At 42.2% G+C, this 15,056-nt stretch overlaps 1 protein-coding gene across 1 annotated transcript in view; it reads right to left on the bottom strand.

Moving 5' to 3' along the window:
• The window catches only part of LOC145341980 (leucine-rich repeat-containing protein 36-like), a 77,095-nt gene extending 62,380 nt beyond the window's left edge, over positions 1-14,715 (bottom strand). Inside the window, exons 1-3 of the mRNA XM_080187097.1 lie at positions 14,440-14,715; positions 11,156-11,283; positions 4,696-4,888 (exon numbers count right to left, since the gene is read on the bottom strand). Of these exons, the coding sequence (XP_080043223.1) occupies positions 4,696-4,888; positions 11,156-11,283; positions 14,440-14,512 (394 nt within the window). The 5' untranslated portion in view covers positions 14,513-14,715. The remainder of the gene's footprint in view (positions 1-4,695; positions 4,889-11,155; positions 11,284-14,439) is intronic.
• Between the last annotated feature and the right edge of the window lie 341 nt (positions 14,716-15,056).

Below are 15,056 nucleotides of genomic sequence, written 5' to 3'. Positions count from 1 at the left end.
GTGAACCTGGGAGTCCCTGATCAAAAATCTGCACATAGATGACAAATGCAGCAGCACTGGTGTCCACACAGGTGTCCTTGGGCAGTAGCATCTGCAACTGAGCAGTCATCTTCAATCCAAATGAGCAGAGGGTCAGAAACGGTGCCCTAGTAAAAGGTTATCCCACATTCCCCTGGCTGGGAAACAAACCCTGCAGGATCACCTTCCTTGCAGTCATAGAAAGAAAGCTTTAAATTTTGAACTTGGAATGTTAGTATACTCAAGGATAATCTCAAGAGTGACTATCTAGAAAGAAGAAATGGTATCATATCATGTCAGGATTCCAAATTGACATCGTCATCCTCTGTCAGTTGCACCTTCCTGGGGAGGGGAAACTGAAGGAACAAACAAGGGGATATATACTTCTCACAGAAAGGAAAGACTGATACATGCAACCCTTGTGTCCATGGAGTAGGTTTTGCTATCCACAATAGGATCTTAGATGCAATGCCCAAATTCCCCAATGGTATAAGCGAAAGACTTCATTTAAAGCTCGTGAAATTAACATTCTGGTATCATCAATGCATACAGGATATGGGCATCACTGTCTAGGCCAGAAGTTATTGCCCATTTCTAGTGGCCCTTGAGAAGGTGTGGTGAGCTGCCTTCTTGAACTGTTGGAGTCCCTGAGGTGTAGGCCCAGTGCTGTTAGGGAGGAAATTCCAGGGGTTTGTCCCATCAACAGGACAAGAACAGCGATATATTTCCAAGTTAGGACGGTGAGTGACTTGGAGGGGAATCTCTAAGTGATGGTTTTCTCAGGTATTTGCTGTTCTTGTCCTAGATGGTAGTGGTCATGGATTTGGAAGATATTGCCTAAAGAACCTTGTTGAGTTCCTGCATTGCATCTTGTAGAGGATTAAAGTTTAACGTTTATTTATTTGTGTCACAGGTAGGCTTAAATTAACACTGCAATGAAGTTACGGTGAAAATCCCCAGGCTGCCAGCACTCATCGGTGGTAGAGGGATTGAATGTTTGTGGAAAGGGTAGCAATCAAGTGGGCTGCTTTGTCCTGGATGGTGTTGAGCTTCTGAGTGTTAATGGAGCTGCAATCATCCAGACAACTGGAGAGTATTCCATTTCATTCCTGACTTGTGCCTTGTAGATGGTGGACAGGGGAGGGGGAGGCACTTACTATTTGTTACTTGTCAGCCTAAGCTTTGATATTGTCCAAATCTTGCTACATTTGGACATGAACGGCATCAGTATCTGAAGAGTCATGAATGGTACTGAACATTGTACAATCATCAGCGAATTACTTTGACCTTATGACAGAAAGGTCATTGATGAAGCGACTGAAGGTGTTGGGCCTCAGACACTATTCTGAGGAATTCCTGCAGGATATTTTGTCTCCTGGAGACAAAGTGATTGACCTCCAACCATCTACCATCTTCCTTTGTGCCGAGTTTGACTCCAACTAAGGGATGGTTTTCCCCAATTCCCATTGACTTAGGACTGAACATGCAATAATAACATCCTGCCAGAATTGTTTACCAAGATCAGGAAGCTACAGATCAACTTCCAACTTGTTCAACGTGCCAACCTTCAATCAAATGTATTAAGTAATTCTGGGACATATTATAAAAGTACGTACACAAGAATACTCAGCATCCGTCCAGATGGTCCCACACAAATTATGCTTTATGCAAACTAATAAATACATAAGAACATAAGAACATAAGAAATAGGAGCAGGAGTAGGCCATCTAGCCCTTCGAGCCTGCCCCGCCATTCAATAAGATCATGGCTGATCTGTCGTGGCTCAGTTCCACTTTCCCGCCCTCTCCCCATAACCCTTAATCCCCTCTCTTATCAAGAACCCATCAACCCGCTTCTTAAAAATATTTAGCGAGGCAGCCTCCACCACTTCAACGGGCAGAGAATTCCAGAGGTTCACCACCCTTTGAGTGAAGAAGTTCCTCCTCAACTCCGTTCTAAACCGCCTCCCCTTTATCTTGAGGCTGTGCCCCCTAGTCCTACTGTCTTTTTTGAGCGGGAAGAGTCTCTCCACCTCTATCCTATCCATCCCATTCATCATCTTATACGTCTCAATGAGATCTCCCCTCATTCTTCTAAACTCTAACGAGTACAAGCCCAGTTTATTCAGCCTCTCCTCATAGCTCAATCCCCTCAACTCCGGTATCAGCCTAGTAAACCTCCTCTGCACTCCCTCCAGGGCCAAAATATCCTTGCGCAGGTGCGGCGCCCAAAACTGCACACAGTACTCCAGCTGCGGCCTCACCAATGCCCTATACAGCTGCAGCAAGACCTCCCTACTTTTATATTCAATCCCCCTCGCTATGAAGGCCAGCATCCCATTCGCCTTCCTGACCACCTGCTGCACCTGCAAGCTGGGTTTTTGCGACTCATGCACAAGGACCCCGAGGTCCCTCTGCACCGTCGCCTGCTGCAGTTTTTCGCCACGTAAGTAATAGTCCTTCCTACCATTCTTCCTACCAAAGTGGACCACCTCGCACTTGCCAACATTAAATTCCATTTGCCATTTCCTGGCCCATTCGCCCAGCCTATCTAGATCCTTCTGCAGACTCTCCACACCCTCCGCACAATTTGCCTTTCCCCCAATCTTGGTGTCATCAGCAAATTTCGACACCCTGCACTCGGTTCCCTCCTCCAGATCATCTATATAAATGGTAAATAGCTGAGGCCCCAGCACCGACCCCTGGGGCACCCCACTAGTCACCAACCGCCAATCCGAATAGCACCCATTGACCCCACTCTCTGCCTCCTATTTGACAACCAATCCTCTATCCACGCTAACACCCTACCCCCAACTCCATGTCCCCTGACCTTCTGCAATAACCTCTTGTGAGGTACCTTGTCAAACGCCTTCTGAAAATCCAGAAAGACCACATCCACCGGCTCTCCTCTATCCACTGCCCTAGACACATCCTCATAGAACTCCAGTAAATTTGTCAGACACGACTTCCCTTTAATGAAACCGTGTTGCGTCCGCCCTATCAAGCAATTCCCTTCAAGATGCCTCGCAATTTCCTCCTTAATGACGGATTCTAACATTTTACCTACCACAGACGTTAAACTAACCGGCCTATAATTCCCCGCCTTTTGCCTGGCACCCTTCTTAAACAACGGCGTAACATTAGCCGTTTTCCAATCTTCCGGCACTTCCCCGGAATCCAGCGACGTCTGGAAAATAACCACCAAGGCATCCACTATAACCTCCGCCATTTCTTTCAGAACCCTCGGATGCATTCCATCCGGTCCTGGGGACTTGTCCACAATCAGCCCCTCCAGTCTGTCGAGCACCACCTCTCTAGTAACAGTAATGTCCTCTCCCTACTTTCCTATGATATCTACTGTGAGAAACAAAATCAGATAAAAATAACTCAAGATAATTAGCAGGAGGTAAGGAGGCGGCAGAGGTGACAGAGAACTGAAAAATTCCTCTCAAACCACTTCAGAATTGATATAGGTCCCAGTTTACACAAGAAGATGCCTTCTCTTGTACAAGATGATTTCCACCCTAACCAACTCTTTCTTATTTGACAAATGCAACGCAACAATCCTCAGGCAGTAAATAAGCTAGCAACCTGTTCACTATTTTCTGCATGAAGATGAACTGGCCAAGATCCAACTTAGTTCTGCCTTTAAATGACTTGTATGCGAGAGGCCCGCCCCTCCTTAACATACTACGTGGAGCTGACTGGTCTACATAAACATGGGTATAGTTCCTTCATTAATTATAAGCCTCAATCAAATCAGCCCCATGTCTACAGTTTCTAAAGTTTATTGATTCAGCTTGTTAGGTAACTATGGCCAGAGTTTATAGAGCTTTAACATCACATCCTGCCCACTCAAGCTAAAGGCCAACATTCCCTCTGTCTTTTTCACAGAATCATACTTTAGGAGGGAGACATTTGGTACCAGTGAATTTATAAAGTGACTGATATTGAATTGATATTAACTTTTTTTGTACCTGTCCCCTAAATCTCTCTGCTCCTGAAGCGTCTAGCTTCTCATGTTTACAAAAATATTCTGACGTTAGGTTCAAAGTGGATGACCTCACATTACCCGCGCTGAATTCCATCAGCCACAATTTTTCACAATCACTAAATCTATCAATGTCTCTTTGCATTTTCTGCTTTCATCTACAGTACTCACTGTGCGATCTGATGTAGTGTTAATATTAAATTTCGATATATGGCTCTGTAATCCTTTATTTAAATTAGTGGTAAATATACTGAATTGCTGAGGCCCCTGTATGGATTCCTGGGGGACACAGCTAATCAGGTCCCACTAAATTGGAGTACATACCCATTATACACATTCCATCTCCTACCTCCTAACCATTCCTACCTATGTCAAAAGGCTGCCAAAAACCCCGTACACCCTCACTTTGTAGTCGGTCTTCTTTAATCTTACTGAAGATTAAATCTTACTGAATGCATTTTTCAAGTCTATATAAATAACATCTGTAGATTCCCCCTTTCTAACAGATGGATAATATCCTCAAAATATTCAACTAGGTCAATTAAATTCTGATCTGTCTGCTGTACATAAATCCTCACAGGTATGCCCAAATCCACAGTATAATTGCAATGTTATTAGGGAAGACAGTGTTTCAATCTCTTTTGTTTCACTTATTAAAAAATCTGATGTTGAGTAACTCACGCTTACCCAACTTCTTCAAATTTGGTAGTAGGTGTATTACATACAGTCTGTAGTTCTCCTCATTCCTGGTAACTGGATTCAGCCGTAAGTCAAGTTCTTTCAAGTTGTTTAAATGATGCAAGCTGGAAAGCTCCTTTGAAGATGGCACATTATTGTAATACAAGTTCAATTTTTCCAACGAATGCAAACCCTCCAAGCCCTACAAGATCAAAAATAAGCATATAAGGCAAAGTAGTCATTCATAAAATAATTGATCTTTTGTACCCTAACACTGTATTTCTAGATGTTTTCCTCATTAAAAAGATAGATCCTTCTTAACTCTAATAAACTAAATTAAAAAACACTGATCAGGCAGCTTCGACAAACAGTAAAGATTACGACAGTCGCAATTTCCAAGTCCTATTAATTTTAGCTTTCAGCTCTAGGCCAAGAACTATAGCTTGCAGTTCTTATAACCAAAACCTGACTGGCCTCTGTTAATTCAGTGCCTGAGGAAATTACACACTTTCCTCTCCTGGGAATTTCAACAAACAAATTACCCATTTAGCCTCGCCACATATCCCATGATGTGCTCACATGAATGAAATGATCATAATGACTATTAATATTTGTTGGCCACCTCTTGTTAGCAAACTGCTTAATATCTATGAACAAAAATAAAATACTTCAGATGCTGGAAAATGAAATAAAAATAGGTTAAGGGAACGTTCTCACTATCCCTCTGATCTTCTAATTAGTTTTCAGCAAAAGCTCAATGAATTTTGAGCATGACATGACTCTGAGTTCTTTTTCCATTGTCTTTGCTTCAATGTCCACTTCTTTACCCAGGAGTCTTTCCTCTGAACAGCACACTCTTTCTCCATTTTTCAGAACTTCTGTTCCAGCTGCACCCCCTCTCTCAGCCCTGTTAACTCCTCTTGATCTTTTCATCAAGAACTGCCAATGTGACATTAGCTGCCTAATTTCTCTGCTCGCTCTAACCCACCTCCCTATAAACTTCATCACTCTTTTCTCAGGTCCAATTATATCACTGACAAAAATGACGCTGTTGTTTGACCTACAACCTCTACTTTACAGAAAGGCAGAATGTAAACATTCTGACACTTTCTCTTACCTCCCTGTGGATACATTAAACAATGAAACATCAAGGCAGCTTTTCCAAGACTGACATCATCTCCTTCATGCAGCCTATGACTTCACGATCCCTCCAACCTCACAAAACTCGCTTCAAGCTCCTTCCTAGGGTTCACAAACAGGAATGTTCTGACAGACCCATCATTTCAGCCTGCTTTTACGCCATACAATTTCTTTATATCTAAATTTTTTCTCCCTTTGTCATGAGTATTTGCATGAGTCCTAGCTATGCCTGGCTTTTGGGTTAAGTGCAACATCTGTCCTTACACTTCTACTCAGGTCCATTACTTCAACACTTCATCTTCCTATGCATTGATGACTGTATCGGTGTCATTTCCTGTGCCTTGATGACTGTATCGGTGTCATTTGTTGCTCTCCAACCAGATGGAAAACTTTATCAATCAATTTCCAATTTCCAGTCTTCTCATGTCTTCACATGGTCCTTCTCTGACTATTTCCTTCCCTTCTTTGGTCATTTTTGGGGATAGGTTGATTCCCACAGTTACCTCATAGAATCATAGAACAGAATCCTAGAATCCCTACACTGCAGAAAGTAAGTTGTTTGGTCCATCAAGCCTGCACTGACAACAATTCCACCCAGGCCCTATCCCTGTAACCTCATATATTTACCCTGCTAGTCCCCCTGACACTAATGCACAATTTATCATAGCCAATCCACCTAACTCACTCATCTTTGGGCTGTGGGAGGAAACCGGAGCAACCGAAGGAAACCCACCCAGGTCCTGGTGCTGTGAGGCAGCAGTGCTAACCACTGTGCCACCTTCCTCCATCCAGTTTCCTTATAAGGACTCTATTCCATTCTCCCAATTTTTTGTCACTATTCCAGATGCCACTTCCTATGCCATGACTATGACTTGAAACTGTAACTATTTCCCTGACCTGCAAAAACTTCCAGTGTTCATTCTGTTTTCAGTGTCTCTCAACATCCTTGATAAGACCTTAGCAATAACAACCCAACCTTGTTGCCTTTTCTTGATGATATTCATTGGCAATCTTTCCTCTTTTTTCCAGATGATTAGGATTTATAATCATCCGGAGGGAAATAATTTGATTAGGGATAGTCATCACAGTTTTGTGAAGGGTAGGTCGTGCCTCACAAACCTTACTAAGTTCTTTGAGAAGGTGACCAAAGAGGTGAATAAGGGTAAAGCAGTTGACGTGGTGTATATGGATTTCAGCAAAGTGTTTGATAAGGTTCCCCATGGTAAGCTACTGCAGAAAATACGGATGCATGGGATTGAGGGTGATTTAGCTGTTTGGATCAGGAATCGGCTAGCTGATAGAAGACAGAGGGTGGTGGTTGATGGGAAATATTCAACTTGGAGTTCAGTTACTAGTGGTGTACCGCAGCTATCTGTTTTGGGGCCACTGCTGTTTGTCATTTTTATAAATGACCTAGATAAGGGTGTAGAAGGATGGGTTAGTAAATTTGCGGATGACACTAAAGCCGCAGGAGTTGTACACAGTGAGGATGGATGTTACAGTTTGCAGAGGGACATAGATAAGCTGCAGAGCTGGGCAGAGAGGTGGAAATGGAGTTTAATGCGGGGAAGTGTAAGGTGATTCACTTTGGAAGGAGTAACAGGATTACAGAGTATTGGGCTAATGGAGGGACTCTAGATAGTGTGGATGAGCAGAGAGATCTCGGTATACATGTGCATAGATCCCTGAAAGTTGGCAGCCAGGTTGATATGGTTGTTAAGAAGGCGTACGGTGTGTTAGCTTTTATTGGTAGAGGGATTGAATTTCAGAGCCGTGAGATCATGTCGCAGCTGTACAAAACTCTGGTGCGGCCGCACTTGGAGTATCGCGTACAGTTCTGGTCGCCTCATTATAAGAAAGATGAGGAAGTACTGGAAAGGGTGCAGAGGAGGTTTACCAGGATGTTGCCTGGTGCGGTGGGAAGGTCTTATGAGGAAAGGCTGAGGGACTTGAGGTTGTTTTCATTACAGAGAAGAAGGTTAAGAAGTGACTTAATTGAGGCATACAAGATGATCAGAGGATTAGATAGGATGGACAGTGAGAGCCTTTTTCCTCGGATGGTGATGGCTAACATGAGGGGACATAGCTTTAAATTGAGGGGTGATAAATATAGGATGGATGTCAGAGGTAGGTTCTTTACTCAGAGGGTAGTAAGGGCATGGAATGCCCTGCCTGCCGCAGTTGTGGACTCACCAACTTTAAGGGCATTCAAATGGTCATTGGATAGGCATATGGATAATATTGGAATAGTTTAGGTTAGAGGGTCATTAGATTGGTTCCAGTGGTCAGTGCAACATCGAGGGCCAAAGGGCCTGTACTGCACTATAATGTTCTATGTTCACCATCTTGAGAACTTCTTCATTGCTCATGTTCTCTCCAATTCACCCACTCCAACCTTCTCTAGAACCACGTTTCACAATTTTCCAGTCTTTGCATGTCAACTTTTCTGAAGGTGCATGTTTCAGTCCCAATACTTAAAGATATCTGATATCACAGTCTTGATAGTACTTTAAGATCTCTCTTCATTCCTGTGCTAAGCAATTCTTTATGTATAGAGAATGCATTCTTTGCCATTGCTATTCTAATTTTGATTTATTTATGGTAGTAACCATTTTCATACAAAACGCGTCCCAGGTTCTTAAATTATGGTACTGTAACAGCTGTTCACCAATTATCTTGGCCTCAGCTTTCCCACTATTATTTCTTCCATTCTTCATAACTTTCATCTTTTTTGCATTCATTTACATTCCATAAGCTTTCAACATTTCATTCAATTTATCCACTACTGGATAGCCACTGGGGCCAGATTGCCTGCAAGTCTCACTACCTTGACCAATTGACCTACTTTGATGCATCTCTTCAGGTCTTTTTTTTTTAACCATGGCTTCTTATGTGTACTAAAGAACAAAGACAGACAAGTGAAGAAAGTGTGAGAAGAAAAAACAAAATTAAGATAAATATACATATAGAAAACTGAACAATGATCCAAAAAGAGAGACCGACTAGTCAAGAGAGAGAGATGGTGGAGTGGCTAGTGCTGTGAGAAAATAAAGGAATTCGCTGGAGGATGGAGAAGTAAGGAAGTGCAAAGAGGAATTAGTAGTATAATTGTTTATAGAACCTGAGGATATAAATAATAGTAGTTTGAGTACATCAAAGACCTGGGTGACAAAGATGGCAATTCAACAGAACTAGGACTAGGGAAAAAAAGATAACACATCTAGGTGATTTGGGACCCGATCTTCTAGATTGTATAAAACATTTTGAACTATAAAAGAACTGAAGCCAGAAAAAGAAGAAGGATGTAACAGAGTTCATGGAAGAACTGATAAAAGGACTTGGAGATAAGGGAGAATGGATGGAAGATATTTTGAAGATCATAATGGTCCATTGGAGAAGGCAGCAAATAACATGATCTGAGAAGAGCACTGCAACATACACACAGATTACACATATATCCAAGGTAATAATGAATGGTAGCACTGGGGCAGCATGATGAGATCGTGGTTAGCACTGCTGCTTCACAGCGCCAAGAAGCCAGGTTCAATTCCTGGCTTGGGTCATTTTCTGTGTGGAGTTTGCACATTCTCCCCATGTCTGCGTGGATTTCCTCCAGGTGCTCCGGTTTCCTCCCATGGTCCAAAGGTGTGCAGGTTAGCTGGATTGCCATGGTAGATTGCCCCTTAGTGTCAGGGGGACTAGTTAGGGCAAATACAGGAGATTATGGGGCTAGGACCTGGGTGGGATTGCAGTCAGTGCAGACTCAATGGGCTGAATGGCATCTTTCTGCACTGTAGAATTCTATGAAACATTCTAACCATCAGAATGGAAGCCAAAGCCATCCATTACTTCAGATGTGGTGAATTTGGTTTTAGGAAGGTCTTGTAGAACTGGAGAAGCTATAGGAGTGATGAGTGTGTTAATCAAAAGAAGCACTCAATACCAACAAGACGGTATACTTGCTGTGTGAAATAAGAAATGGTTTTCAACCAGGTGAACCAACAAAAGGTGTTCAAAGTTCTGGAGGTGAACAGAGTTGACTGGAGAGAAAAAATAATGACTGCAGTTCTGTACATGGAATAGATAGCAATCAGGATGGTACTTGGTGAAACCAAAGCTGGTATAATCAGATGGTAGTTAGACATAGCTGCCTACTATCAATGGCCTATTCCTGCAAGATGAACTGAATACAAAGTAGGAGGTTATGCCTCACTAGTACAAGTACTAGTGAGTACAGGGCACTCGTGAGACCACATCTGCAGAACTGTGTACAGTATTGGTCTTTTATTTACAGAAGGGTGTAAATGCATTAGCAGCTCAGAGAAGTTTATTGGATTAATAAAGGCTGGACAGACTAGACTTCTATCCACTGGAGTTTGCAAGAGTAAAAGGTGATCTGATTGAAACATCCAAGATTCTGAGGAGTCTTGGCAGGATTTATTGTGGAGACGATGTTTCCCTTTGAAGGAAAATCTAGAACTAGGGGTCACTGTTTAAAAATAAAGGGTTGCTCATTTAAGATGGAGATGAGAAGAATGTTTTTCTCTCAGGAGGTCATGAGTCATTGGAACTCTCTTCCTTAAAATGCAATGGAAGCAGTCTTTGAATATTTTTAAGGCAAAGCTAGATAGATTCTTGATAACGTAATGGGTTGAAAGGTTATCAGGGTGTAGGTGGGAAGGTGGGGTTGAGGAACAACCAAATCAGCTGTGATCTTATTGAATGCTGTAGCAGGCTGAATGACCCAAATGACCTACCCCTGCTTCATACTCATACGTTCTTATATACTAATATATTGCTCTTTAGAATCAATGCAAAGGCTATGATAAAAAGATGTTGCCTAATTCTGGAATATCCACAATAAATCTGTCAAATCAGGAAATTTTACTAAAGGGTTTGTTTTCTCAAGCTACCTCCAAATAACAATTTCCAAATTTGGGGTACAACAACAGAAACCAGCAGAAATTTCATGAAAAGTATAGATTTTTAAATTTACTGCTGCCAATGCTGCCAAGGCCAAATTTATTACCAATCCTTAGCTGCCTGGGAAGTTGGTTTTAGGACTTTTTAAATCTACATGTTAAAGGTTAAGATATTTCAATAGAATTAATTATCCCCTAATATTATTTTGTCTGGATCTTGGATGTTAATATACCACTAAACCCAACAGAGTATTGATCTGCCCTCAAACTATTCAAATTCTACATGAAGTTTGTTACTGAACTTCGTTAATAACTATGAAGATTTTAAGAAGATAACTTCTGAATAATCCATGTACAAAATATTAAACTGGAGCTCCCTACTTTCAAAGAGTGAACAGGAGACTCACCCCCAGGCTGACAATGGAATTTCTCGACAAATCCAGAGACTTCAGTCTCTTGAAGTTCAAGAAAGCATCCCCAAGAGAGACAATTTTGTCACTGTAGGTTCCCTGCAGTGAGAGAAACTCCACTTCATCTAAGAAGAAAGCAAAAAGTTCAAATGCAACACTCTTTAATCACTTACTAATCCTTCATTTCTGTGTTACAATGTGGACTGTTCACTCCACCTTTGTATAAACACGGTTACTGCAATTTATCCATTGAGAACTCTAAAATGGAAATGTTATCCAACAAATTCAGAAAATCTGCCTGTGTGGGAAAGACAATGGGCTAGAATTTTCTGAAAGATTAACTAATTAGCATAAGTGTGCCATTATTAATGTACAAATCAGCCATCAACTTGCAGTGAGGAAAAAATACCCCATGAAATACAAATCACTATGAATTGGTCACTCTAATCCAGTTAGCACTGCAAAAACTGCATTTCACCTATGGCCTCCATGAGTTTCATAAAGTTGCTGCATTTGTACACTAATTTCCTATTAAACTCAACATGGAAATTTACATCTAATTATTAATAGCATCAGTATACATTTAACATGTTAATTGTTAATGTCTGTTAATTAGCTTCTCCTGCCCAGAAGATGAACAATTAAAAGTGTGGAGTCTCAGCCCCTTAGGTAATGTTGGACATTATTCTTAAATAGGATTTTTTTTAACACTTATCCTTTATTTCCCTTTCTCCCTCTCTTAGTCCAATCTTTCTTTCCTTTGTTTTATTTTTCTTTCTGGACCAAAATTCAAATTCACCCATTCCAATTCATCCTCTTTAGTTTTTGCTCTGCTTATTTCACAATCCTTTTAGAGAAATAGTCTTGTAATTATAAAGACAAAGAGTAACCCTGATATCAAAACAATGTATTATGCAAGGTTTTAGTACAAAAGTAAACAATAGAAACTGCCAAAGAATTTCATCTTTAGTTTCACTTGTTAGGCAATAACGAAAAATATCATTTGACATCTTCAAACGTTCTGTTATGGTCTAGGACACATGGATTATCCTGGTCAATATTTCCCACCTGTTTGTGAAAAAAAAACTATATAGCAACAAAGAATAAGAAAAACATCCTAAGCAGTAAAACAAAACAGTGCAAAAAATTACATAAGTACTATAACTCTGACTTTCAACACCATGTGCTCTGAAGAAGGAGATGAAAAAAATAACATTAATGTTAATTCATATTCCTTATTAGCTCTTTTTTTTACATGATAGACCAAGTGCCCTCCACACCCTCAGGGACTTTACAGGCCTCGACCCCCAGCCCCAGGATAATGTGGTCCCAAACTCAGATGGCTGGCCTCAATACCTGGCCCCACATCAGCCCCCACTACCTTCCCATGCAGAGTTTCCTTCTTCTCTTCCATCCCCCTCCTTGACTGGCTCTACTGCCATCTGCACCATCATTTCAGGCACATCCCTCAAGCCCCACTCCTTGGCACTGCCAGTGTGCCTGATGGGCAATGCCAGGCTGACAGTGGCAGGATGCCAAGCTTGCAGTCCAGAATAACCAATGGGCAGTGCCAAAGGGCACTACCCCTACCCCTGACTTCTCAGGGGGTCTCAATGGCCTCTGATTCCAGCAGCACACCCATCACAGTAGGGCTGCATTTCCGAAGACCATCTGTGATCCCTGTTGGTGTGGACCTCCACTGACAAGGTCGGAAAAATAGTGAGTGCAGTCAATACTATTCTGGGCTCACTAAAATGATGAATATTAAAATCGATTACATCAATAAAAATGTCCTGCAAAGATCACAACTAGCCAAACGCTGGCGACACTTCCTGGTATTGGCCAGCTGCCTACACTACTTGGGCAGCGAAGTGGGGTGGGAAAATTATGCCAACACTTTTGATCAAACTTTTTTCAGGAAATACAGCACAACTCAAGTACCCATCAACTGTTCCAAAATATATGACAACATTTCTGCTTATGTACATCTGCAAAGCTAGCTGGTCTCACTCACATGCAACTTAGTTGGAGCAAACTGATGCAATAGGGGTCCAAATGAATGCATCCATCACTCACTATGTAGTGAAGGGGCGGGGGCTGTTCAAGCAGTGCTAAGTACTGTGCCATTGTACCACCCTGACAACTAACTTCCCATTTAGTGATTATACAATTTTGAGTAAGGGTCCTCCTGAAATGTTTTATTTCAGATGCTGAATCACCTGCTTTTTTTTAGATCTTCCAGGTATATATTTCTCATCTCTCAAAAATGACTGCTCTGATCATCTTGAATTTTGGTAGCTCAATCAAAACTCAAATGCTATGTTAATATCATAGTTTTTGTATTTTGACTCACAATCTTTCTCAGGGACCAAGTAGCTTAACAGTAACAAAGCAGCCATCTCCAAAGTTTAAAGCAATAACTATTTGCCATTGGAAATTACAAAGTGAAACAGATGAACAAAGGAAGCATCAACACAAACAGAAATGGCTCTAGGTTTATATCCACAACATTAATCAGATAAAGATTCACAAAAATCATTAAGAGGAAGAATCTGCTGAGTGATCACAGCATTGTTAATTCAGTAAAAATTAAAAGATTTGCATTATAGCACCTTTCATGACCGCAGAACTTCCCAAAGTGTTTTAAAGTCAATGTAGTACTTTGAAGCATAATCACTGTAATAATGTGGGAAATACAGCAGCCAACGTATGCACAGCCAACTCCTATGTTCAGCAATGTGATAATCACCAGATAATCCTGACTGTCAGGGCTATATTCCAATGGGGACCCCCCTGCTCTTCGTCAAAATAATGCAATGGGATATTTCACATTCACCTGAGAAGGTTGAAAGTATCCTGGTTCAATGTCTCATTCAAAAGACATTTCCGACAGTATAGCACTGCCTAACTACTGCAACGGAATGGCAGCCTTAATATTTTCTTGGAGTGATATGTGAGCCAACAACTTTTGGACAGTGGCGAGAATGCTACCAACTGAACTAGGCCTGCCCTGTGAACCAACTCCCTTTCCATTACTGCCTCAGGCTCCACCTGTTGTACTGAAAAGATGAAAGTTGGTAGCTGATCTCAGTTGCAAGAATGGTCATCACTGACAAGATGATGGTGAAGAGCCAAAAACAAAAAGATGCCCAAGTCAGTTGGGATCCAGTGGCTGCCAATGAAAGGGTAGCAACTCCAACTTACTCCATCTGAACCACATGTTGGATCGCCAGTCTGAAAACCATCCATCATCAACAAATGCCCGAATTTCCAACTCTTACCCAGTCTGTGGTTGTTCAGTTGGGCCTTTTCCCTGATCCATTCTTCAGTTGCCTCCAACTCCACCGCCGCCATTTTCCTTTCTCTAACCCTGCCCTCTATTATCTTGCGCTACGTTGCCTTCAGTCTCTCTCCCTTTCACTCCCTTAGACTCGCACACATGGACACACGTTCCTTCCCTGATTATTTTGGCTACTAAAGTCGCGCTCAAGCCGGCTGCGGAGCTACCGACTCGAACATGCCCCAGAGCCGCCCCGGGGCTTGGCGATGTCAATGGCGATGGACGCCGCCGCTCGGTTGCTGGGGATACAGACAGAGGGACTGAGGGAGCTCGCCGCGCCCTCTGCAGGTGAGCCGGAGAAGTGAAAGCACGAAGCAGTGAGGAGCAGTGTGGAGAGGAGGAAGGTGGGTGGTGCTGGAGGAGGAGAAGAGGCTCCGCAGCGACAGTCCCGGGCCACTAGCGGCAGGCGCACTGACGCCAGCTTGCTGCAGTTTGACTGAATCAGCCACAGATTATGACGCCAATAATGCAGAAAAAACAAATTATATCGCTGGGCACAGCAAAACAATGCCCACTGCGGGGGGCCCCAGTGGGCCCAGCTCTGCCTTAAATGAAGAG

Source organism: Carcharhinus amblyrhynchos, chromosome 4 (assembly GCF_965287045.1).
Source record: "Carcharhinus amblyrhynchos chromosome 4, sCarAmb.v2.hapA, whole genome shotgun sequence".
Taxonomy (NCBI): Eukaryota; Metazoa; Chordata; class Chondrichthyes; order Carcharhiniformes; family Carcharhinidae; genus Carcharhinus; species Carcharhinus amblyrhynchos.
Note: the sequence above shows the minus strand (reverse complement) of the source record. Positions and strands in the feature narration are given on the sequence as shown.